At 49.9% G+C, this 22,769-nt stretch overlaps 3 protein-coding genes across 3 annotated transcripts; 2 read left to right on the plus strand and 1 right to left on the minus strand.

Moving 5' to 3' along the window:
- Nucleotides 1-477: 477 nt before the first annotated feature.
- Nucleotides 478-1,995, minus strand: UCRPA7_8697 (hypothetical protein; the record flags this gene model as incomplete). Its single annotated transcript, XM_007921208.1, has 2 exons — nucleotides 478-1,114; nucleotides 1,169-1,995. 2 exons carry the CDS (start codon nucleotides 1,993-1,995, stop codon nucleotides 478-480), a joined length of 1,464 nt encoding a protein of 487 aa, XP_007919399.1.
- A 10,801-nt stretch (nucleotides 1,996-12,796) lies between these two features.
- UCRPA7_8698 (hypothetical protein) lies at nucleotides 12,797-14,061 on the plus strand (the record flags this gene model as incomplete). Its single annotated transcript, XM_007921209.1, has 2 exons — nucleotides 12,797-13,940; nucleotides 14,006-14,061. The coding sequence occupies 2 exons, from the start codon at nucleotides 12,797-12,799 to the stop codon at nucleotides 14,059-14,061; spliced, it is 1,200 nt and encodes a 399-aa protein (XP_007919400.1).
- A 7,508-nt stretch (nucleotides 14,062-21,569) lies between these two features.
- Nucleotides 21,570-22,283, plus strand: UCRPA7_8699 (hypothetical protein; the record flags this gene model as incomplete). The annotated part of the gene is made up of 1 exon (XM_007921210.1): nucleotides 21,570-22,283. The coding sequence occupies one exon, from the start codon at nucleotides 21,570-21,572 to the stop codon at nucleotides 22,281-22,283; it is 714 nt and encodes a 237-aa protein (XP_007919401.1).
- Nucleotides 22,284-22,769: the final 486 nt, after the last annotated feature.

Below are 22,769 nucleotides of genomic sequence, written 5' to 3' on the forward strand. Positions count from 1 at the left end.
AAAGAAAATTCTTGCATGGCCGCTTGCAAGTGCTAATAGATTGTCTGTTCCTGAAGTCTCCAGCGTGCATCAATGACCTGCTCCCTTTGTTAATAGTCGTAAACACAAAGAAAATCACACTACTTCCAGGCATGTAATTATTTCACTGAAGGTGGAGGGCTCCTCTCTGAGGCATAGATAAATGTCATGATTGTCGTGATTTCCGGTGCAATGTCATCCCTAAGCAATAAAACTAGAGCCTCCAGTGTTTTCCGATGGACCCTATATCGATCTGTCCTCAAGCTGCCATCAATCGTGCCGCTTGAAACACCGACGGGCACCTGCTCGAGGCGACCAACCCCTACCATGTCCATCCAGATACTCCGTAGACCTTTTGTAAAATCCGAATCCGAATGCGAATTAACCCTTTGCCCTAAATCCAACCCGAGAGTCGGGACACAAGATGAACCATGAATCCTTTTGAGGCGTGTGGCTACGCTACGGGTGTGTGCTACCCGAGTTACGCTCTGGATTGAGCGTCGCAGTCAGCACCTCGGCCAGAGTCTCGAGGCGATCGAGCTGCCCCTCGTCCATCAGCATGTGGCGCCGATGGTTCTCCACCATCTGCGCGCTCCAGGAGCCACAGCCGCGGAGATGCTCTACCGCCAGAGCCTCCCAGATCTGGGCGAGGCGTGCCCTGAAGTCGCGGACCGAGACGATGTCCAGCTGCGTGAACTCGGCATAGGTGAGCCCGCCGCTCAAGCCGTGCTCGATCCAGTCCGATCCGTGATTGGACAGGATCAGGGTCACCGTGTTGAACAGGGCGCCGTAGGACTGGATCACGTCCGAGGCGAGGCCCGCGCCGCTCGAGGGGAGGGCCGACACGCAGTCGGAGAGCAGCTCGATCGTACGCTGCATCTCGTCCTTGAGGCGGTAGAGCTCTTGTCGGAGGACCCACATGTCGGAGCTCGGGGTGGGCCGGCACGGCTGACGGGGTTGGGCGTTGCGGATGGGGATCGGCATGGCGCTCGTCGAGGCTGTGGATGACGATGTCCTGCTTGCAGCTGTGGAGGCACCAGCACCACCCTGCAGGGTGGGGAAGTTCATTTGCTGGGTCTGGAACTCGTTGTAATCTCTGTAGGCTTGATCAGTACCGCTGTACATCTATCGTATAGATCTGAACACTTACACCTGCATGATGGGCAAGAAGTCTTGCATTTGTGACTGATACTCGGACAAGGCAGCATGGTATTCCTGCAGAGCCACGGTATCCGCAGCTGGGACCTCCGCCCGAGCATGTCGTTGCATCTCAGCTTGCAAGCCTAGCAGCTTCACCCTCACCCCAGACATCCATCCATGTAGGTTCGGGTCGAGAGGGATGTCTCTTGACGCCACACTCCAGAGCCGTGAGTAGTTGGAAACGATGGGGATCAGCTCATCGACCTGCATTGAGAGGAGGCCGCAGACACTGGAGACTCTGTGTGACAGTCCGCTGAATGGCATGAGCTCTTTGCTTGACTGATTTGTCTCTGTGATGATCTCGGACAGAGACCGTAGTACTCGGAGAAAGAAGGCTGGGTCTGGGTCGGGGTGGGAGTCGAGAAGCTCCTCCACAGCATCGTCCGACTCATATTGGTATTCTTCCGCATTGAAGGGATTCGACGGGTCGTCCTCCCCTCTTGTCTCCGAGGTGTCATTGTTCTTGTCAGTCTTGCCGCTTGTTCTGTCGGTGGGTAGGAAAGGATGGTCGAGGGGTGCCACAGAAGGGAGCCCGGTGGGATTCGAGATGGCCGGGGGGCATTCGATGGCGGCACCATCGGGAGCAGGCGGACGAGAGATCGGTATCGGAGCTGTTGTCTTGGGAGGCGGCGATGGACGACGGGTGGGTTTGGATATGCCGGCTTCTGAGTGCGAGAGTGCTTCAGCCTCGTCATCGGTCCCCGGTGCGGAGATGACTGAAAAGTCGTCGTCCGAGACCTCTTCCCAGCCCTCGGAGATGCTGGTGCGTCGTGGCATCCTGAGAGGACGTCTGTCTGTGTGTCTGTCGGGCTTTGCAAATATATGGAGTGGAATGGAGTGGAATGGAATTGTCGATGCTTCAATGACGGTCACACGATGCTCGAGTTTTGGCAGGAGCAGGAGCAACCTCCATCGGACCACTCGTCAGAGGGTGTGAGACGGAGTCACTCGCCGGGCAAAGTACAGTACCGGTATCCCTTGGAGGATGGATGGCTGGTTGGACGAGGGGAGCCTGGCGCCTGGCGCAGGAGGGAAGAGAAGAGAGTTGAGGCTCGGCCCCCACGTTTAGGCTCAGGGAAGGGAACGGAACGGTGGGAGAGACGGTACACGTACAGACAGGACAAGGCAGGAGCAGGACCGTCAGATGGGATCACGAAAGCGAAAGGCCTGGGAACCAGGTGCCAGAGTCCTGCCGGTACCTCAGGTCTGGTCGCCTGCACTGCGGGCCACAGCGAAAACGGAACCTTGAACCTTGAACGGGGCTGCGTGCGAGTTGTGCAACGTCGTCTCATCTACCGTCCGTCGGTCGGTAAGGCGGCTGTGACTATAAGATACTGTACAGTATAGTACAGTACAGTACAGTGGACAACAGCAGGCAGGCAGGGCGAAGAACAGTCAAAGTCATGCAGCCTTCACAGCCCTCTCTGGTTTTTTTCCTTCTTTTCTTCTCCTGCCCAATCCCGGAGCCTTTCGAAGGGCCGCGCACGCATTCTCGAGGTGTGGGATGTGGGAAGCCTCACCTCTACCTCCACACTACGTAGAGACGCGGGCTTTTGGACGAATGACATGTTGGAGACAGGGGAAGCTTTCCTCAGGATAGGTAACTTCCTGCGTAATGAATAAAAAAGCAGCCTGCCTGGAAGCTCCGTCTGACCCCGCAGTGACAGCGAGTGATAAGCTTGGATCACTAACTAATTAACTAGCTAAGTTAATGCTAGCGTCGTTGCGGCCCGTGAGCCCAAGGCCTAAGGCTGTCGCGCACGGGCCATCTGTCTCGTCTCAGACCTCCTCCGTTTAGCTTGCTGGCTTTGTTTGCTTTGTCAATTCGTTCAAGCTACAATGAAACAAGACACGATACTCTGTCTTTCGACATCAACAACTCACCATACCTTCAATATGACTAGCCAAACATTGTTTGCAATATTTTCTTCCTCCTACGATTTCGTACGTCGACAACCGAGTCTTCATTCTATCTATGATCGACCCAATCTACCTCCGACCGACCAACAAGCCTTGTATCATCGCCTAGACGACGCCGATTTCCAATCGTAGATGATCGAATATAAGGGAAGAAGCCGAGACAGGAGAGAGATCTCGCTATTCACGCGACTCTCTGAATCTCTGAAGACGCATCGTATCCGTCGTCTTTCCCTCGGCTATGGCCCATGATTCCTCACCAGAAAGAAGCCTCGGTTCGGCCAGCCGATGCGCGATGGCTCGAGCCGAACGACGTAGTACATGACGCCGGAGATCTCCTTCCCACTTACGCTTGCCGTGAGTCCGTATGCCTCTCCCAAGTCCAGGGAATGCTCCGCTGGTTCGCGCGTATACTTGACCTGATTGCCCGTCCCAAAGTCCGAGGTAGACTCCCAGACAGAATACAGTCGAGCGAGATCGCGCTTGTCCCCGTCAAACACAAGGCGGCACCACGGCGCAGGACTCTCACGACGTGAGTCTGCTTGCCTCCCCAGCAGCAAGCACACGTCCGACCGGAGACCGCTTCCTGGTGGCTGATGCTCCGTAAATGGCTCCCCGTTGAAACGGCCGATAAATCCCAATCCGAATACTCCGTCGACCACCCTAAACCTGTCCTGGTCGTGGTATTTACGTGGCACGGGCACCCCTCGGAACTGGCTTGAATGCCTATCCCACCTCTCTGGAGGGAAGACGTCCACAACCCGCGCGTGAAAGTCATGAGCACGGAAGCTCACGATCCAGAAGTTGGTGTTTTCAGGAGGGTCTTGAGCCGCAAGAAGAGAGAGAGACCACGCTTTGACAGCAAGATCTGGAGCGGGCAAACGGTGTGTGATCGTGATCCTCCTCTTCTCCCAACGTAAGTTGTTGCGATCTAGCAAATCAGCGAGGTCACTGCCCAGCTTTTTCGCGGATATGTCTCACCTAAAGCCTCTTTGTAGACGGGATGTTCTAGGTGCGTAGGATCAAAGCCTAAAACTGCAGAGTCGTTCAACAGCGCACGATGGTCAAAGTAGGCGAACTCTGTCCTTCCAGCAGTGATAATGCGATAATAATGACTTTCGCCGGCTGTCTGCTTTGCATTTACCCTCTTCAACCTGATGGTGGGAAACGTCCCCGGCACGCTTCCTATCTGGCAGTCCAAAATCGCCTCAACCTCCGCAAAGTAATCTTCTTTATCGTCATTTGCTTGATGTGATAGCCCCGCAGACATGAGCAGCAAGTCTAGAGAGACGCCTTGATTCGTGATCATCATTGGCGTTTGACCAACTCGGTGGAATGGGTGAGGTGACACATCACCAGATTCGAGAAATGCCTTTGCGGATGGCGCCAGAATATTGACAGGGCCCCCGCGCGGTGCAGCAGTCGCGTACCACGCGAAGATTGAGTGGTCGTCTGATCTGCGTATGATTTCTTCCTGGAGCCGACGGAAGGCTTTGCTGCCCTCGCCATATATCAGCGGCATGTTGACATCGAACAGGCCCAGCAGGCAATACGCCTCGTCTTCAATCCGTGTCGTCTGACGCTCGGCAGCCCAGAACATGCGCCTTGCCACACTGATCTCCGTTGGATCACCGCCTAGTAAGACGTGTACATCGATACCAGTGCTCCTCGAAATACTAATGGCGTGTTCCTTTTTCGTCCCCAGGGGCTCCCAGTCCCCAGAGTAAAAAGCCAATAACCTCGGCGCAATGAGTTCCTGCAGCGTCCATCCACGCGTGAACCAACGACTTGTGGTAATATCTTCACGAGCATAGACATCGCTCAGGAATGCGTAGCAGACATTGGCGGCCTTGTACCAGTTATACATGGAGTTGATGGCTTCTGTCAACTCTGCGCTGCTCGTCTTGTCGATACAACAAGTGTCGATCCAGAGGTAGTTGTATCCCTGAGACAAGGCTAGCACACATGCGTTTCTTAGTTTCGCAAATCCATATTTACTTTGGGCCTGGAGTCGGCTCGATGGACTAGACATGTCCTGAAAGGTGATTTCCTCTTTCTCCCATCTATGAGACAGGATGGCATAAGCTGGAACCTGTTTCTCGAAGAATTCCTCGAACCTGAGAGTTTTTGTATCTAGTAACCTCATGATGACAAAGTGAAATTGACGCTGAAGTGGCCGTTTGTGACTACCAAGTGTCTGCGACAAGAGTTGTTTAACGAGCTGACTATGACAATGGGCAGACTTTCAGACGAGTGCACGATCAGTAACAACTATTATGCCGCAACAGCCGATTTGGCAACTTGTCAGCCGCAGAGTGCATCACGTGTTGAGAGTTGCATTAGACAGAAATGAGGAGACTTCTATTGTGGATCAGGGCGATGAGCAACACAATAGGTCAGTGGTTCCAGTGACTGATGAATCTCCATCATTGTCGGAACTAGGTCGTCAATAAAATGATATAATTCAGAGTGTGGATGAAGTCTCCTAAGTGTCCACATGGTAGCATAGAGTTAGTCGTTTAGATCAAAAAGTCAAGGGGTGGTCTTGGCGCCGGATTTTGCCTGTCGTTTGCTTGGGTTAATGTCAACGATTGCGGTCACGCGGATACACTGCAACTATATAGTCCCATGTAACGCCGACATAACTCGATGCCATGCATAAAGGGTGGTGAATTGATGCTGCTGAAGGCTGAGTTGCTAGGGCTGATATTGCAGAATCTATTCTAAACTTCTGTGAATCTTTCTTCTAGAACCTTAGCAGCTTAAATCAGCATCTCTCCAAGAATAGGGTGATTAGCTGCATCTTATTGATCGGCTCGTCAGCCTCAAGCCATAAGAAAGTCGCGGTAAGTGATCCGGTCCATAACTACTGCATTGATCTCTTCTGAATACGATCAAAGAGACTGGTAGCAGTTTTCTGAAATCAAGCGATGAGGATTATTGACAAACGCATGCTTTTGAGAAAAGCAGTCAAGCGTATGCTCATTGTATAACGAGAGCTCAAGGAGTTGCTCATATCAAAATAAACATCAAAATACGCTAGAGCATCTGCACCATTTCCTGTCTCGCAATCCCTTTTGATACGATAGGTGTACATATCACGATCGTCAATCAGGTGGAGATATCTGCACAGTAGTGGGGAAGTATCAATTTAGTCCCGAGTGTGTGTCTAGATAACGTTGACGATAACGACAGGAATTCCGGGTACTATCCGGACATGTGCGTATCTGGTGGTTTCTTATCTGTCGATTGACCTTCTTGGAACATCGGGCACCCGACTACACTCCACGTCGACTCCATAGTCGGACTCTAGAATCGGATGCTCCGATTACAAACAGTCCTAGATATGCAAGCTCTTCCACCGCTAGCCCGGGTTCGCAATTCTTCCTTTTTTGTTGCCATGGCATTTCACAATTCAAGCAAATTTGTATTGTAGCCGGCATGGACTCCTCAAAAGAGCTTCCGCTGAAGACAGAACCTCCGAGCGTTACGGCACCGCTAGATGTAGCCCCGGGTAGCTCCTCTTCCACCGATATTCAGTCAGTTCCCAGTAACTTGCTATTTCGACTCAAAGAGAAAGTTCGAATTGAGCCCCAGCCTGGTACATTCGCGCCGGGAAGATGGAGCAATGCTGGTAGGTCGTTTTCACCCTCGCTAGGACTCATTGTGGGCTAACCTCGTGTCAGATTTGGATCCTACTCCGCTCGAGCAGCAAACATGGAACAGTTTTAACTGTGAGTCTTGCTCAACGAACAATGCTCCTTGCCTGAGGGATTAATTCTAAACGTACAAGACATATTCTACTGGCTCAACGATGCCATTGCACCAGGTAATCTTAGGCTGGGCTCCTCACTCTACTCTATGGGACTATCCTGGAAATTGTGTCTTGTGATCATCGCACTAGGACACTTCTTGATGGCTATAGGTTTGACGCTTAATGGTGCTGTGGGATCGCGTTTTCATATTCCCTTTACTATCCAATGTCGCGCCCCGTTCGGTATATACTTCTCGTTCGCGATGGTGTTCGTCCGAATGGTTGTCTCCGCTTTCTGGTACGGCATCAACACCTACACAGGGGCGCAGTGTGTGCATGTCATTTTGGTCGCCATATGGCCTCAATTTGCTGACATGCAAAATACGATCCCCGCATCATCGAACATCACTAGCCAGATGATGGTGGCATATATCATCTACTTCTTATTCGTCTTGCCTTTCCACTGGATTCACCCTCGCCGGCTAAGATGGTTCTTCGTAATCAAGTCGATACTATGCCTACCCGCCATCTTTGGTATGCTGATATGGGCTTGCGTCACTACTGGCAACGGCGTTGACAACCCTGTTTTCCATCGCGGAAACACAGTTCAAGGACATGCGCTTGGGTGGGCATTTATGAGAGGGCTAAATGCCATGTTAGGAAACTATGGCACTCTTGCGGTCAACATCAATGACTTCACTCGTTATGCCCGGAAGGAACGGCAGACTTGGGTGCAGCTCTTCATTATCCCAGCATCTTTCATGCTCATGGCGCTTTTTGGTTTAATCATCGTTGGCTCGGCCGAAAATATCTATGGAGAGCTCCAATGGGATGTGCTCAGCATAATGAACCATTGGAATGACAGCAGCAAGGCCAGGACTGGTGCAGTATTTGCGGCTGGAGCCATGGTATTAGCGCAAATGGGATCAAATCTGGGAGCCAATTGTGTTTCGGCAGCCAACGATCTTAACGCCATGTTTCCTAAGTACATTAATCTCCGTCGCGGGTCGTTTCTCATTGCGTTCATTGGTGCTTGGGCTCTTACGCCGTGGAACATATTGGCATCCGCCGATGCATTACTGAACTTCATGGATGGCTATGCCATCTGGTTAGCACCAATCACTGGGGTGCTTCTCTCAGACTTCTATCTCGTGCACAACCAGCGCTATAGCGTGCGGGAGCTTTACAATCCCAGAGGTCGTTATAGATATAATCGACTGGGCACCAACTGGCGCTCTTTGGTTGCATGGTGTGTTGGTTGGATACCGTTGATACCAGGTCTAGCTGCAGCAGTAAGTTGCCTGTCATATAATGAGGAAAATTGATACTCACACAAACCAAAGACAAATGCGGCAGTTACTATCACCAACGGCGCGACACACATGTATGCATTGGGATATATATATGGAATACTCTCGAGCTTCGTTGTCTACACTGGATTGTGTATCGCTTTCCCTGTGAAGGAGACTATGGCATATGAGAGCGAAGAAGTTGCTTGATCTTACACACCAGAATTTACAATGAGTTATACAACCAAATCAGTGCATTGTTGCCTGAAACGCAAAGCACCGTAAAGCGAGTCTAGGTTGAGTTCAAACACCCCGTCAAATATGAATGGTTCACTAGTCTGTCATCTCTGAGTTGCCGAGACGGCTCGGGTGGCATGTAAATTTACTAGTAGAACACAAGATCAATCAATTTGGATAGACCAAATAGCAACGGCAATGGCAAGACTCAACCATATCAAGATGTTCCGTCGAAGTTCAACTTAATTGCATTGTTTTGTGTCAAAGAGCGACCAGTTCTGAGCTGCCAATACAGCCCAGTTGAAATAGCGGTTTGACAACGCCCAATGAGGCAGGTGCGTACGTGTAGGATTCGCTACAATGCATAAGCCCCGACTTTGCCGTGACCTTGCCGTACAATCTGAATCGTCCACCATCTAAAGTCAAGTGTAGCACCGAAAGAGCTACAAATCGCGATTCAGACAAAATAACAGAGATATGTTGGCACAATCATAATCCAAGCAGCATCTCTTCAATTCAAGAATCCCGAGCATGCCATTCGCGAGTTGAAGACGACATGGCCGAGATAAGGCCCCTATCTCGACTCGAGAGGGCTTTGGATGCTGCATGGGATCCCAGTTTGGAGACGGAGGATAAAGACGAGTCGTGCTGGACAGAGATTCAACTTGCGGCACGCGAAGGCAATCTTGCACGTGTGAAGGAGATCATCGACACTGATCCAGATGCTATAAACGCACCGCCTCAAGGCTACTACGGGCAAACCGCTCTGCAGGCGGCATGCATGCGAGAACAAGAAGACGTCGTGGCTACTCTCTTGGCGGCAGGTGTTGATATTGATGCTCCGGGAGGGAACAACTTCCATCGCAATGCTTTCCAGATAGCTTGCAGTGTGGGTAACTTGGAAATTGCAACGATGTTACTCGACGCCGGGGCAAAACTCAACACACCGGCGGGAAGATACAATGGCAGGACAGGGTTGCAGGGCGCCGCAGACAGTGGGAATTTTGAGCTCGTTAAGATGCTGCTCGAAGTTGGGGCGATTGTGAATGCGCCGTGCTCGCCAACGGCGGGCCAAACCGCCTTGCAAGGAGCCTGCATCTACCAGCACATCGACATAATAAAGCTGCTCTTGGCACATGGAGCAGATGTCAACGCTCCGCCCAGCAAGGGCAAAGGGTTTACTGCTCTTCAAGCTGCAGCCTACGTGGGAAATATTGAGATTGTGGACTTGCTACTTGACCACGGGGCCGATGTCAATGCCCCCGGAAGTGTCTTTCGAGGTGCTACTGCGCTTCACGCTGCAGCTGAAAGAGGCCATGTTCCAGTTGTTCAGAAGCTTTTGGCAGCCGGAGCTGATCCGAACATCTTTGCAGGCCGTGTCCGGCAAACACCGCTCGAAAGTGCCATGGCAAGTGGCCATGATGATGTTGCCCAAGTGTTGAGACAATCAGGAGCAACAGGCGAGGGCGTGAGAGGAAGGTTTCTGTTTTCCGCATAGTGACGACGAGATATGGGAGTTTGGATCAAGCCTTAGTCAATCTCCAATGATTTAAGTTAAATTATTAGGAGTCAATACTTCTTCTCCTGAGCCTCAAAACCTCTTTCCCGTGTCGACGCAACCTACGATATGAGCATGCAGCCCGATGCGCCGTAATCTGGTTGGTGAAATTATTGAATTGGCCTTGCAAGTTCAAATTGACACGTTGTGAGTGCCTAGCTGGCAGCTAGTCAACCTGTATGGAGTCTGTCTTTGTGGTAACTTGAGGAGCCTGCACATATTTACACATGTCGCATGACCATAAGCATGAGCATTGAAGATAGATGTGTCGCAGAGTTATTCAATGGCCAACTGATTCCTGTTTTACTTCGCATCGTAATCATGCAGGATTAGTAGGATTTCTCTAAACCCGGTTGTAGGCGGCAAAGGCTGGGCAAAAAGGTCGTGTCGAAACTCGTGTTGTTTGATCCACATAAGTATTCAGCTCCTCCCTGGTGAGCCTGGGCATTCTCGGGTTGTTAATTATGGACCCAGATGGCGACGCATTAAATACGAATCTCACGCTTTGACACAGCCTTACCAAAGTGCGCCTGGTGGGTTCCAGTGGTCTAGTGACAAAAGGTCGCCATACTTAGTAAGATCTCCAGCTTTTTTCTCGTATTTGGCTACTGTTCAATCTCCACATATAGCGCAATTTCTCCCTTACTTTTTTCAATGTTTGTTGATTGATTGCCCACGACTTCATTCATTCTGTGTTTCATTTCCTTGCAAAACATTCGTTCTCGTACATATTGTTCTGTTAATATGCATTTCCAGTCATTCGTTTGGGCATGTTTAGTGGGCTCAGCTCTTGCAAAAGTGCAGTTCTTGGTCAGTTCGAAGCGCCCGATGGTGCCGGCTCAAAGATCTAACGTTTGTTGACAGGGTGTCGCCATTCCGGGATTTGAATTTGGCTGCTCGATCGAAGGGTTTTGCCCCCAGGATACCATTCAAGCGCCATTTACCTCTTGGGGCGGTGGCGATGGAGCGGGTCAGATGCAGCATTTTGTCAAAGATGACAAGATGAACATGTTTCGCCTACGTGAGATTTTGCTTGATTTATGATTCTGTAGCTACCTACTAATACACGAATACAGCCGTTGGGTGGCAGTTTATAGTCAATGATAAGCTTGGAGGAACCCTGGATAACAGCAACTTCGGAAATTTTGACCAGCTGGTGAAACAGTGTCTTGACACAGGGGCATATTGCATGTTAGACATTCACAACTTCGCACGCTGGGATGGTGAAATAATCGGCCAGGGAGGACCAACCGACGAGCAATTCGCGGATCTCTGGTCTCAATTGGCAACCAAATACGCGGACGAAGAGAAGATAGTGTTTGGGCTAATGAATGAACCGCACGATCTCGACGTCCAAATATGGGCCCAAACGTGCCAGAAGGCAATCACGGCGATTCGAGAAGCTGGGGCAACTTCTCAGATGATCTTGCTCCCCGGAACGAATTTTGACAGTGCAGCCACTCTTATATCGACTGGGAGTGCTGCTGCGTTGTTGGATTTGACAAACCCTGACGGTACTACGGATGGTCTAATTCTGGACATCCACAAGTATCTAGATGAGAACAACTCGGGCACGCATGAAGAATGTGTATTCGACAATGTTGATGCATTCACTGAACTGGCCGATTTCTTGAGGAAAAACAAGAGGAAGGGCTTGGTGAGCGAGACAGGCGCCTCTAATGATGCATCGGTAGCGTTTTCTTTCTATTTGTTCCTGTCAGCTGCTAATAATGCTCGTAGTGTATGACAAGGTTCCTTGCACAAAATACTGCCATCAACGAGAACTCCGACGTGTTCATAGGTCTGGTGGCATGGGCTGCCGGGAGTTTCTCAACAAGCTATATCTTGAGCCTGACTCCTACGGTCAACAATGGGCAGTATGTCGACAGCGACATCTTGACCGAATGCGTCCTCGCGCCATGGAACGATTCCGAGGATACTGTTTCCTCGGCGAGCACATCTACTAGCACAACTGCCAGCTCCTCTGTTACTGCGGCAGCAACCAAGCCCGCTTCAAAAACTACAGAAGCAACAACCATGTCCACAAGCACCAGCTCAATTTCGCAGCCAAGTGCGTCTAGTACAGGCAACGATGTCGTTTCAAAACCCAGCGATAACGCTGCAACCTCGTTATTAGGCGACAAGACACCTATGAAGTTCATTATTGGGTTAGCGGCAGCGGCTATGTTTGTATAATATTAAATCATGTATAATTGATACCCAATTCAAGTTCCGAGAGAAGTTGCTCCGAAACTTTCAAAGTACCCAGAGTGACGCTCAAATTAGAGCGTTGATAGAGTAAATGAACTAACTTACCAAAATAGCACTCAACGGTTTGATTGAATTTAGTGAGGACCCTCAAGACGATCACTCGGCATCATTGAGCCGGAGATGCTGTACAGTGGAGACGCTACGCAGGCACGGCGGGTTGCTGCTAAAACCAGCTCCCGGTAGCCCTATATGACGTTTGGCGCGTCATGGATCGGGACTACTCCGTCATCTTGGACCAACAACGTCTCCAACCGCCACTCGTTTCTGCCAACTGGCCAACGCGCGAACATCAAGGCACTCGAAAGCTTGGCAGCTTCGTGTGGGGAAGATGCAAATCGTTCAGCATTTGCCGTGGAGTAGCCCACAAGTATGAGCTCATTCTCAGACTGGAACTTCCAGGTTCATAGCTGCCAGAACTGCTAGCAGAGATGATGTCAGACTTCTCGGCCAGTTGGTAAGAAGTATATGAAGCTGTAGTTTCACCCATCGGGTCCGATTGAGGTTGGAGTGACATTCAATCAATCTTGACACATCAATTGCACTATCAAAACAATGGGTCTCGGGACAAAGATCAAGGATGCACTGGCCGGCGAGCCTCACGAATCAACATACGAGGAGAGCAAGCCTCCCGGAGCATTCCCCGAGGATGGTTCCGGCAGACATACAGATGGCCGACAGGTTGTACCGCCGCATGGAAGTGCCGTCCCTGGCACAGGCAAGACAGGGACTACCGGCATGACAGGCCCTACCTCGAACTATGATGAGCAGAGATATGAGTCCGGTGCCGGCACTGGTGCTCACGGCCATCACGGCCGGGGAGCAGCTGGTGCTACATCAACAGGAGCTTCTCTCCCAGAATCAGAGTCTCGTCAACACAGGCTACACAAGACGGATGACCCTCGAGCGTTTGAAGATTCTAGAGAGTATAGCCGCGCCAACGATAATTACATGGATCCGCCTCACGAGAAGGCAGCGTATGAGCCTGGTCACACCCATCGTGATTCCGGCGTCGACCTCAATCGAGCATCCAACAAGGACCACCCTTATTGGGGTGATGTCGAGAATGGCCAACGTCGTCATCATGGTGCCACAGAAGGCATTGCCGCTGGAGCTGGCGCAGCCGGTGCAGGATATGGTGCCAGCAGTTTAGGAGGAAGAAATTTACCTGAACGCACGCGTCACGGACACAACTCACATGGACATGGGCTCGGGTCGAAGAATGATGAACTTCATCCCAGCGGTGAAGCTGTTGGTGGTGGTGTCTATAACACAGTGACTGGTGCTGGTAGCCCTGAGCAAGCAGGACAGCACACCGGGCATCACGGACAGTCTGGCCACCCGGGCCCTGAATCCCGAACCTCTGGAACAACTGGTGGAATTGGAGGGCCTACGTCCGGATACTCAGACACGCGATATGACCCAAAGAACGGAACCCGCGACTCGATCCCAACTTCTCGGGATGATCGGACTGCCCCTGGTGTTGTCGGTGCCGGTGCTGGCGTTGGTGCCGGACTTGCAGCCTCCGAACTGTCTCGACGACATCATGAGAAAGACTTGGCTGAATATGACACACCGCCAAATCATCACGGCCGTGACAAGCACGAGCCTGGCATGCCCCATAGCAGTATGCTTGACCCATACACTGCCAAGGACTATTCTAGAACTGCACCCAATGAGACTACCGGCCTCGGGAGTAGTACGTTAAGGAACACCAAAGATAATTCACGTTTGGGCACCGGGCCTGAGAACATACCACACCAGGTACCCGAATCCTCAAGATTCGAAAACGCACCGGGGTCTGGCATGGGCCCAACTAGTGGTACCTCGAAGTTTGATCATGAACGTCAATCAGATATGCCGCCGATCGGTGAAACCTCAGGCTTTGGCAGTGGACATCCATCGCATACGGGCGCAGTTGGCGAAAACTCGAGATTTGATCATCAACATGGATCCGGTATGGGCCCGGCTGCCGGGACAGGTGCTGGAAGCGCTCTCGAGTCGGGAATGGGCAAAAGTCATTATGGCCCAGCACATGAGGGTGCGAAGGTAATGCACACCTGTCATAGTTGTGGCGCGGATAATGATATTAGCCACTATTTCAAGAAGGATGCGGTTTACCGTATTGGCTCTTAGAGATATTGTAAACCTAGTTGGATACATGAAGGCCTATTTGTAACAATATAATGAAGAGCGATGTTTTTTTAACCGATGTTTGGCCATATATCGTGCTGTATTATGATGAATCTATTTGGGAACATCGTATTCTCTGCTACCCTCCGTACAGAACAATACAACTATCGAATGCTCATTTAGCCCAAGCTGATTCCTTGCCTCGCGGCACACAGTCTTTAACGCGGCCAGGGTTGATGCCCCACAAGGTCCTGCATTGATTCCCATCTGCTTTAGTTCCTCTACAGCCACGTGGACTGCGTTATCAGTAACAAGCACATCTGCGTCGACCCCCTGTTTCAAGACAGGCCATGCCGTACTGGAAACTGTACCGCAGTTCATTCCGCACATGATTGTATCCCCAGTTGATACACTGACCATATTGCCTGCTTCTAGCGATGCTCTCAAACAAGCGGCCGTAGTCGGCTCTACGGTGAGAACGCTTGCTCGACAGGGGTGGCCTTCTTCTGATTTCTTGAAATGCTCAGTCACCGCATGAGCGACAGAGCCTACTCCTACTGGGACAAATGCATGTGTTGGCCGCCGCCCATCTGTCGCCTGCTCAACTTGTAGATCGGACTCATTTAGCATGGTGCTATAGCCTTCAACAACCCACTAGTGTGTGGTAAGCATCTGAAATTCCGACAGTGGCATATTAAAACCGACCTGAGGTATCGCTTCGTATCCTTCCCATCCCATATCCATGGTCAATATCGCCTTCTCGTCGCGCTCCGCTTCCCTTCTTGTAACCGCAACAGCGTCATCGTAGCTCCCATTCACAACTACTACTTCTGCGCCCTCATTCCTGATTCGAGTCCTGGTCGTATCCGGCATGAAATCCGGCACCAGAATTTTGGCTTTGATGCCCAAGTACTTGGCCATGCGTGCAACAGCCCGGCCCCAGTTGCCTTCTGTGCACGTTACAAGCCAAAAGCCCTCTTGCCGTGCAGCATCTCCTAGCTTTGAGAGTAGTTCCTCCCCTTCGGTCTGTGTGGTGTCAAAGACCAGTCCAAGACGGTCAGAGACAGCCCGGAAAATAGCCCACGAGGCTCCGAGGATTTTGAAAGAAGGCAGGCCGAAACGGTTGGATTCATCTTTCAGGAACACTTGACCGAGCCCGAGTTCCTTCGCAACGGAAGGAAGGGCGTGCAGCGGTGTTTCATCATAATGAGGCAATTGCTCATGGAAAGACAAAGCCTGGGACTCTGCACCAATATCATAATTGTCGCATATGAAACTCGCAGCCCCAGGATTCAAGTGTATCCAAGATGTCATTATCTGCTCACCTGCGGCGTGCGCCCACGCTCTTTATTGTGATCGCAAATTATCTCTAGAGATTTAAAGCGCATGAAATGGCGATGCGTATGTTTCGAACACGCAGCATCGGAATTTTAAAATGCCATGTCAAAACCCAGTGAGTGAGTTAGTGGAGAACCCCGCTAGATCCCCATCGATCAATGCCGAGCTCGGTTCTTGGCATCTCGCATACACAGGCCCTTTGTAAGCTGTTTACACAATACACTTTGTCTTCAGGTGATTTTTTCTTCAACGAAAGGAATCGTTACAATGTGCTTCTTTGTGAACTAATTCCTTTGAAGAGTACGAGCAGCGGTTAGTTATGGAGGAGGATTCAATTGGAGACAAAGACTGTGTAAGTGATTTAGAATTAACTGATGTAAATAAATGCGACATTATCGAAGCATTTGTGATGTGATATGACAAACTCTAGAGCCTATACCTATGAATGCAGAAGCGCCAATGTGGGAGATCTGAGATCAGTATCTTGTCTTACTGATAACATTCAAAGACTCTCAAGGCAAGCTCGCTATCATTGGTACGATGTGTCACTACATCATGGTCTGTTTCTACTGCCGTAATTGCAAGGAATTCCTGACTGCCAAGAAAGAACGATCATACCTTTGCTCCGTAGCGATGGATAGCCTGGAGAGGTGCCGTCAAGAGTGGTTTGTAGAAACAGTACTGGATTGCGTAGAGCGGGCCTGTGGTGCGTGCCCGAGCGGAGACTTGGGTCTGGCCAATTGATATCGGATCAAGGCAGAAAATGAATGCGGTATGAAATGCTTTTCCTGTTCAAATATAGCATTTTCTAATTGAATCTAACTTCGAGTCGTGGCCGTTATTTCGAGGCGTTCCCTTTAAATCCGACAATGAGACACAGCCCCCAGCTCCCACGTCACTAGACACGGTTCATTCCTCGTGATCCAACAAGGTGCTATATTAGTGAACATTACTTCGCCTGAGAGATTCGATAAGGGCGCTTGAATTAGGTGTGTGACCAAGAAAGTTGCTCAGCAATCCGAGTAAGTCCGAATGACCTCCCCCATATTGCAGGATCTTGCGGCGGTATCTATTCCAGGTCTCAGAGTTACTAGGATCCTCGGCAAACACTTGCTGAAATAAGTCCTGAGCGAAGGCGGTGCAACTATGAGAAATTTATCAGCGAAAAGCAACCGGAGTGATCAAGGCGAGCCAATGCTTGAATATAACATAGCGATATAGCCGAGAATTCGGGCAGAGTGTCACAAGCAAGTAGTTACAGACCAAAGATACGCATAGTAGCCACAGTCATACCCGGCTGTGAGGTGCGTAAAAGCAACAAAATGTGACCCTTCTTGTCTACATTCTGTAAAGTCCATGCCTTCCACCTCTTCGCGAAGATCGTACCAGATCTTTCGGAGATCAAGGGACTCGGCTTCTTGACGAGTCCTTACACTATGGATGTCAATGTCGAAAAGAGAAGTAGATCTAATATTGCAGACATTGGTTACCAATTTTAGTAAACCAAGATATTCATTACTCACAGTTGAAACAAGTGATACAATGCTCTGTTAGCGTAACGTCGACTTGTTAAACGGTAAACTAAGTCTAGGGGTATCTTCTGAGGCGGATCTGCAAGGCCTGGATGTTCTTGTCGCCATTTAGCCATGCAACCAGAATTCAGCGTAGAATAATGGCAGCTGAGCTCTTCTAAGACTTCTGGCATCCAACACCAGTTCTCCAACATGACGCTTGGCGTTTCTCCGAAATCAGGAGGAAGTCGAGTGCCATGAAAGCGTGCATATCTGGTCTTTGATACAAGGTTGTGAATCCCATGACCTAGCTCTTCGAGATTATTCTTGTCAGTGCTGAAGCCATTCATTTGGTCCATAGACTAACCATGGAAAAGCGTCACCACTTCGTGGTGCTTCAACAAGGCGCACTTGGTTGGGGTTGAGGTAGGAAAAGCGCACATTAGTATGGTCGAGGGTTGGTGTCTGCCGCCGTTTGGTTTCAAGAAGCCCTATATTAATAATTACGAACGAATTTGCGAACATTTCTGCGATGTGAATAAAACTCACGCATTCCATAGTGACGTTCTGGTTTCCTCTATATTTATTTTCTCTCCAAAGCAGGTCGAAATATAGATACCCGACAAACTCGGCATCATCAGCGTTACCATCCCACACAGAAAACACCTGGACCGTCTCGTGCTAGATTAGATGGTTTCCGAGCTTATCACTTGGAATGAGGTCAAAGCGCAAATTAAGGAAAGATGAGAAGATTCCCAGCATCGCCGCCGCTGTTGGTTCCAGAGGAAAGAATTCAGAGATGGCCGTATGGTCTACCCGGGCTTCTTTTTCCACGATATTCTGATAATAACGCAGATCCCATGGGGAATTTGCTGAGGATGCTTTGTTTCTGTATCATCCTCGGTCGTGAAATCTTTCAATCGTCGCCTCTGAAGAATATCAAGTTCTTTTCTTCCAAGTGGCTGGAGACTGGTCGAAAGATTGGTTAAAAAATCCTCTACCCATTTGGTAGTTTTGACGAGCCTTCTTTCAAGCCTGAAATCGGCATGACTCGCATACCCTAACATCGAAGCTTGCAACTGACGCTTCTTTGCAATTTCTTGGAGAAGAGGGACATTGACAACCAGCTTCACCTGGTCACCAAGAAACATTCTTTTTCGAGTATCGGCATTATGTGCATATGTCAAAACTGTGACTGTGCCGCCATTCGCAAATGGCACAAACTTTCTCAGTGGTTCCTCTGGAATAGGCTGTTCATCCTTCCAGCGTTTCATTTCTTCAAGGGGCACACCATCGAGCTCCTCTTCGTTGAAGTACAACCCGCCATTCTCTTGCGATACATTGCGCTGAAACTTGGTTCTCAAGTCATCAATATGAAGTGTTTCCTTCAAATATTTGTCTGATTCTTCTTGGTTTAGTAGACCGCGTCCACATCGCTTGTACTCAAGTATGGTTTCCGCGAGCAACAACTTCGACTCGGGATCTATCTCCTCGTCCCGTGCTTGCGCTGCACAAAGCAGCGCATAGTAGTCATCTCGTGCAGTCCATGAAGCCTCGGCTACACTGTAGAGTTTCCGGGCATGGGCTACAGCATCTTGCGTGGCTTTGTCAGGAGCGGCATATTGGAGCATCCAGATTACCCCGAGGTCACCTGTCGTGTCGTTGTCAAGCTGCGCAAGAGGTTGCATCACATTTGCAAATGTGGCGGTTGAAGGCGTGACAGTTTGTACAATTGCATCTTGCAATTGTTTAAACTGGGACAGGATACGTTCCATGGTGGGAACAATTTCTTCTGTTGTGAAAATATGGGGCAGAGGCTGAGGTGCTGACATTTTGAGAGGCGTTCTCTATGAGATATCGTGTATATGTGTTCCTACGTGAGATTGAGTAGATTTTAGGCTTGTGTCAACGCTTAATTACAGGAACTTTGAAGACTCGAGAAATACATCACTGAAGCTGATTCTTGCGGATAAGAAGGCTTTATGAAGATCTTACCATTTACAATGTTCCCCGCCTTCATTACTACCTCATATGCAGAGGTATTGATCATGAGCAGCTGATATGCGTACCCCTGCGGCACAGCACGTTGTATATCAGTACACGAGATTGTCTTGCTATGCAAGCGAGATCTTTTGAATGTATAGTATAAAGACTCCAAGGCTTCGAATTTGTGACCATTTGTTAAAATACTGAACTCGTCATAATGATTCCGAGGATGTTGTGAAAGCATCTATGGAAGTTTACCACCTGTTCTGGTCGCTCTTCCGACCTCCGATTGTGTAGTGTCTTCCGCGTAACGCTTGTAAGTAGCAATGTACTTATCTTCAGTGCTCCAGGTGTCTTTTGTGCTTTGCCTTGCAAGAGTGGCATCATACCAACTCTGCCACCTGGCCCAGGTATCTGGCTCCTTTGTGTTATCAATGCCCACCCCACCGGGCTTGTAATGATCAATCAGAAATAAACGCTTTGCCCACGGCGCCAGCATGATGTCCACCAGACTATGGTGGTCGCCCAAAAACCATGGGCCACTAGGGTCCATCTCTTTCACGAGAATACGGATCTGACCTAGAAAGTCATTGCGCGCCTCCTCGATGCTGTAAGACTAATCGGGAGTATGCTGTAAGAACCTGTAGAACTTTGGGATAATGCGCGAGTTTATGTGATCGATCCAAAGTCTACACCTCGCCCGCTCGTACGCATCCTTAGGCAAAAGTCGCGGGCCATACTTGCTTTCATCGTCATAGGCCTCATCAAGATATTCGCAGATGACCGTGCTCTCATACAGTGGCTTCTGTTCCTTCCCCTTTGCATCAACAGGCACGCCAAGGGTTGGGACGAGACCCCGAGGATTCAAAGCGAGAAACTCTGGCTCCTTGCGGTAAGGATTTATCTCGATGTATTGATGAGAGATTTTCTTCTCGTGCAACACCATCCAGCTACGCTGCACGAAAGGGCAGAACCAGCCGCCATAGAGTTTGAGTGGATGCTCCTCAGCATGGGATGCAGCGAATGCTGCAGCTAGCCCGCTGGTATGGGGCTCGATGTCGGTGTCCACGCTGGACATTCTAAATTGATGATGAGTCTAGGTTCTCGGAGGAAATCTAGTGAAATAGCCTTAAATAGAGGAGATAACTAATCTGTGAGATGGTCGCACAACGTAGTGCAGCGATTGCATGTCTAGAGATGCGAGCGTTCCCTGATTAAGAGGTGGATCTCTGGCTTGCACCTGTACCTCTTCTATGACGTGACCGCGGAATCGGCTTGCACATGTTATCTCCGACATGGTCACACGCTCTAAAGTTAGTATCTAGAACAGCTATTATTTGCTCTTTTCAAGATTTTCAGAACATCAAAGAGTTCTGATGAATCGCGACTGAATTGAGAATCAAATCCTCACAAGCTTATTGTTATTTGAATGCGGCTGCGCGCCTAAGTCTGACATGCTTGAATCCTTCGAGAAAATAAAGTAGGGAGCATTTCGAGGAGAGCCTCCCTAATACCTACAGCGAACAATCACTAACACTAACATTCTAGCGAGCTAGTCTAGATCTATATGAGTAATACCGCATAAGCAATCAATCTCAATAGGCCTTTTCTCTCAATATTGCTTGAGCCCATCTGTTTTTAATCGTCAACGCTGAAATTCCAAGGCCAGACGTTGACACGGGTTAAGAAAGCCAATTCGTCAGAAACGAAGTGATCGATGATATTGATCCCAATTGCACCGTCAAACCCCCCTGAAAAAGGTGGAAAGCCAGGAAACCACCCCGGCGCTTACAAGTGAGCCTTATCAGGGACCCCAAACCTGGGGTCGGAACCAGAAACCGAGACGTTCGTATTGAAGACCCCACAAGTGGTAGGGGCTCCCCCCCTGGTCTGAAACCCAGGGTGCTCGCCTAAGATTCTCGCGCTCGCTTCATCCCGATCGTGAGACATCGTGAAAACGCGCCAAAGGGAAATTTTAGTCGCAAATTTAGTGGCTAGCCCCGGCAGACCTGGGTGCTGGGCCATTGCCATGCATTCAGACGAGATGACTAGAGCTTGAGACGACACACGCCCTTGGCTACAAGGCTATATGCACTAAGCTTGATCAATAGGAGAAATGCCCGTCAATCCGATACAATCGTCGACCGGGTCCGCTCAGGGTAGTATATAACCTCTAGCATTCGGGCGATCATCCAGCAGAGTCTTCCCTTTGGATCAATCGTCGATCATCCGCTTCTTCTTTCTCTCTTTGGCCGGTCCACTCCGTAGTTTCCATTCACTACAGTCACTCTTTCGATCTTCACTGCTTATCTTCATTGCCTTGTATATATCTGCACCTTTTGTCCATATTCGCTGTCAAAATGAAGCTCCTTACTATCCTGACCTTGGCCGCCTCGGCCTCGGCCCTCGCTGTCCAGCCTAGACACCATCAGGGCAAGACCAAGGGCAATGGCAGGAATCGAAATGGTGGTAACCGGAACGGAAATGCTGCTGCAATCAGCTCAACTGCAGTTGCTGCTGCCCCTGCGACCACCAGCGCTGCGGCAGATGCTACCACTGGAGGTACCACGACCGCGGCATCTGGCCAAACCATAGTTCTCTTCGAGGTCAATGGCGTCCCTGGCAATGAGTGCTTGACGTTCCGCAACAATGGTAAATACCGTCTTATGAAGGACCTATCAAGGAACGTAGGTTTGGGCAAGTCAACTAATATCCATCCTCTTCTAGGCGAGATCGTCGATGCTGCCTGCGTCAACACAGCTGCGGATAGACAGATCACACCAACAACAATCGGTGGCGAGGATGTACTGAAGGTGCAGCGGACATTCACGGCCGGCTTCCGACCTGATCTGGTCGACGTGGATGCATGTGTGGGCTTCAACGGCACGCACTTCAAGGCTGTGGACTGCGCGGACACATCCAACGAGCCTGTCACCTTCACCGGCGGCGAGCTGCGGTCGACGAGCGGCGCGTGTGCCAGTGGCCACGACGGTGCCGCGCAGCTGCAGGTCGATCCCACTGGCGCGACCTGTGCAACGTTCACAAGCACAGATGTCCAGCCTGCAACAGCTTAAATATCACTGTAGTTGCTTTAATAAAGAGAAACTAAGCTTTATCATCCATACCCATACGTGATTTATCAAGGGTTATTACCTGTAAAGCTTTGGTGTTTCGTAAAGAGCATTTGAGTTTTAGGTCGTAAGCCTCGGAGGCCAATCTTTTGGTGAATTGTTCAGTCCAACCTCAGCCTCTATAGACAACTCACACAAATGGCAAGGTCTAGTCGTCTTCCAATTTGAAGCAGTCCCAATCCGTATGACTCGAATAGTTGTAAAATTGCTGACTGTCACGCACATGCTTGAGCCTTACAGACAGGTCCCCTGAATCACACAGATATTATACTACACTTCATCAGGAGAATACAGGGAAACATAAGTTACATTAACTAAACCAGTATGGTGATCAGAAAATGCAGAAAAAAGGTCTCAACAGCTACCCAGGGATGATTTCGGCCTCCGCTTGAACTCTCCTAAGACTACAGTGGACTCGGTATTGCCGAA

The sequence above is a fragment of the Phaeoacremonium minimum genome, assembly GCF_000392275.1.
Source record: "Phaeoacremonium minimum UCRPA7 unplaced genomic scaffold PA7_03_scaffold_604, whole genome shotgun sequence".
Classification (NCBI taxonomy): Eukaryota; Fungi; Ascomycota; class Sordariomycetes; order Togniniales; family Togniniaceae; genus Phaeoacremonium; species Phaeoacremonium minimum.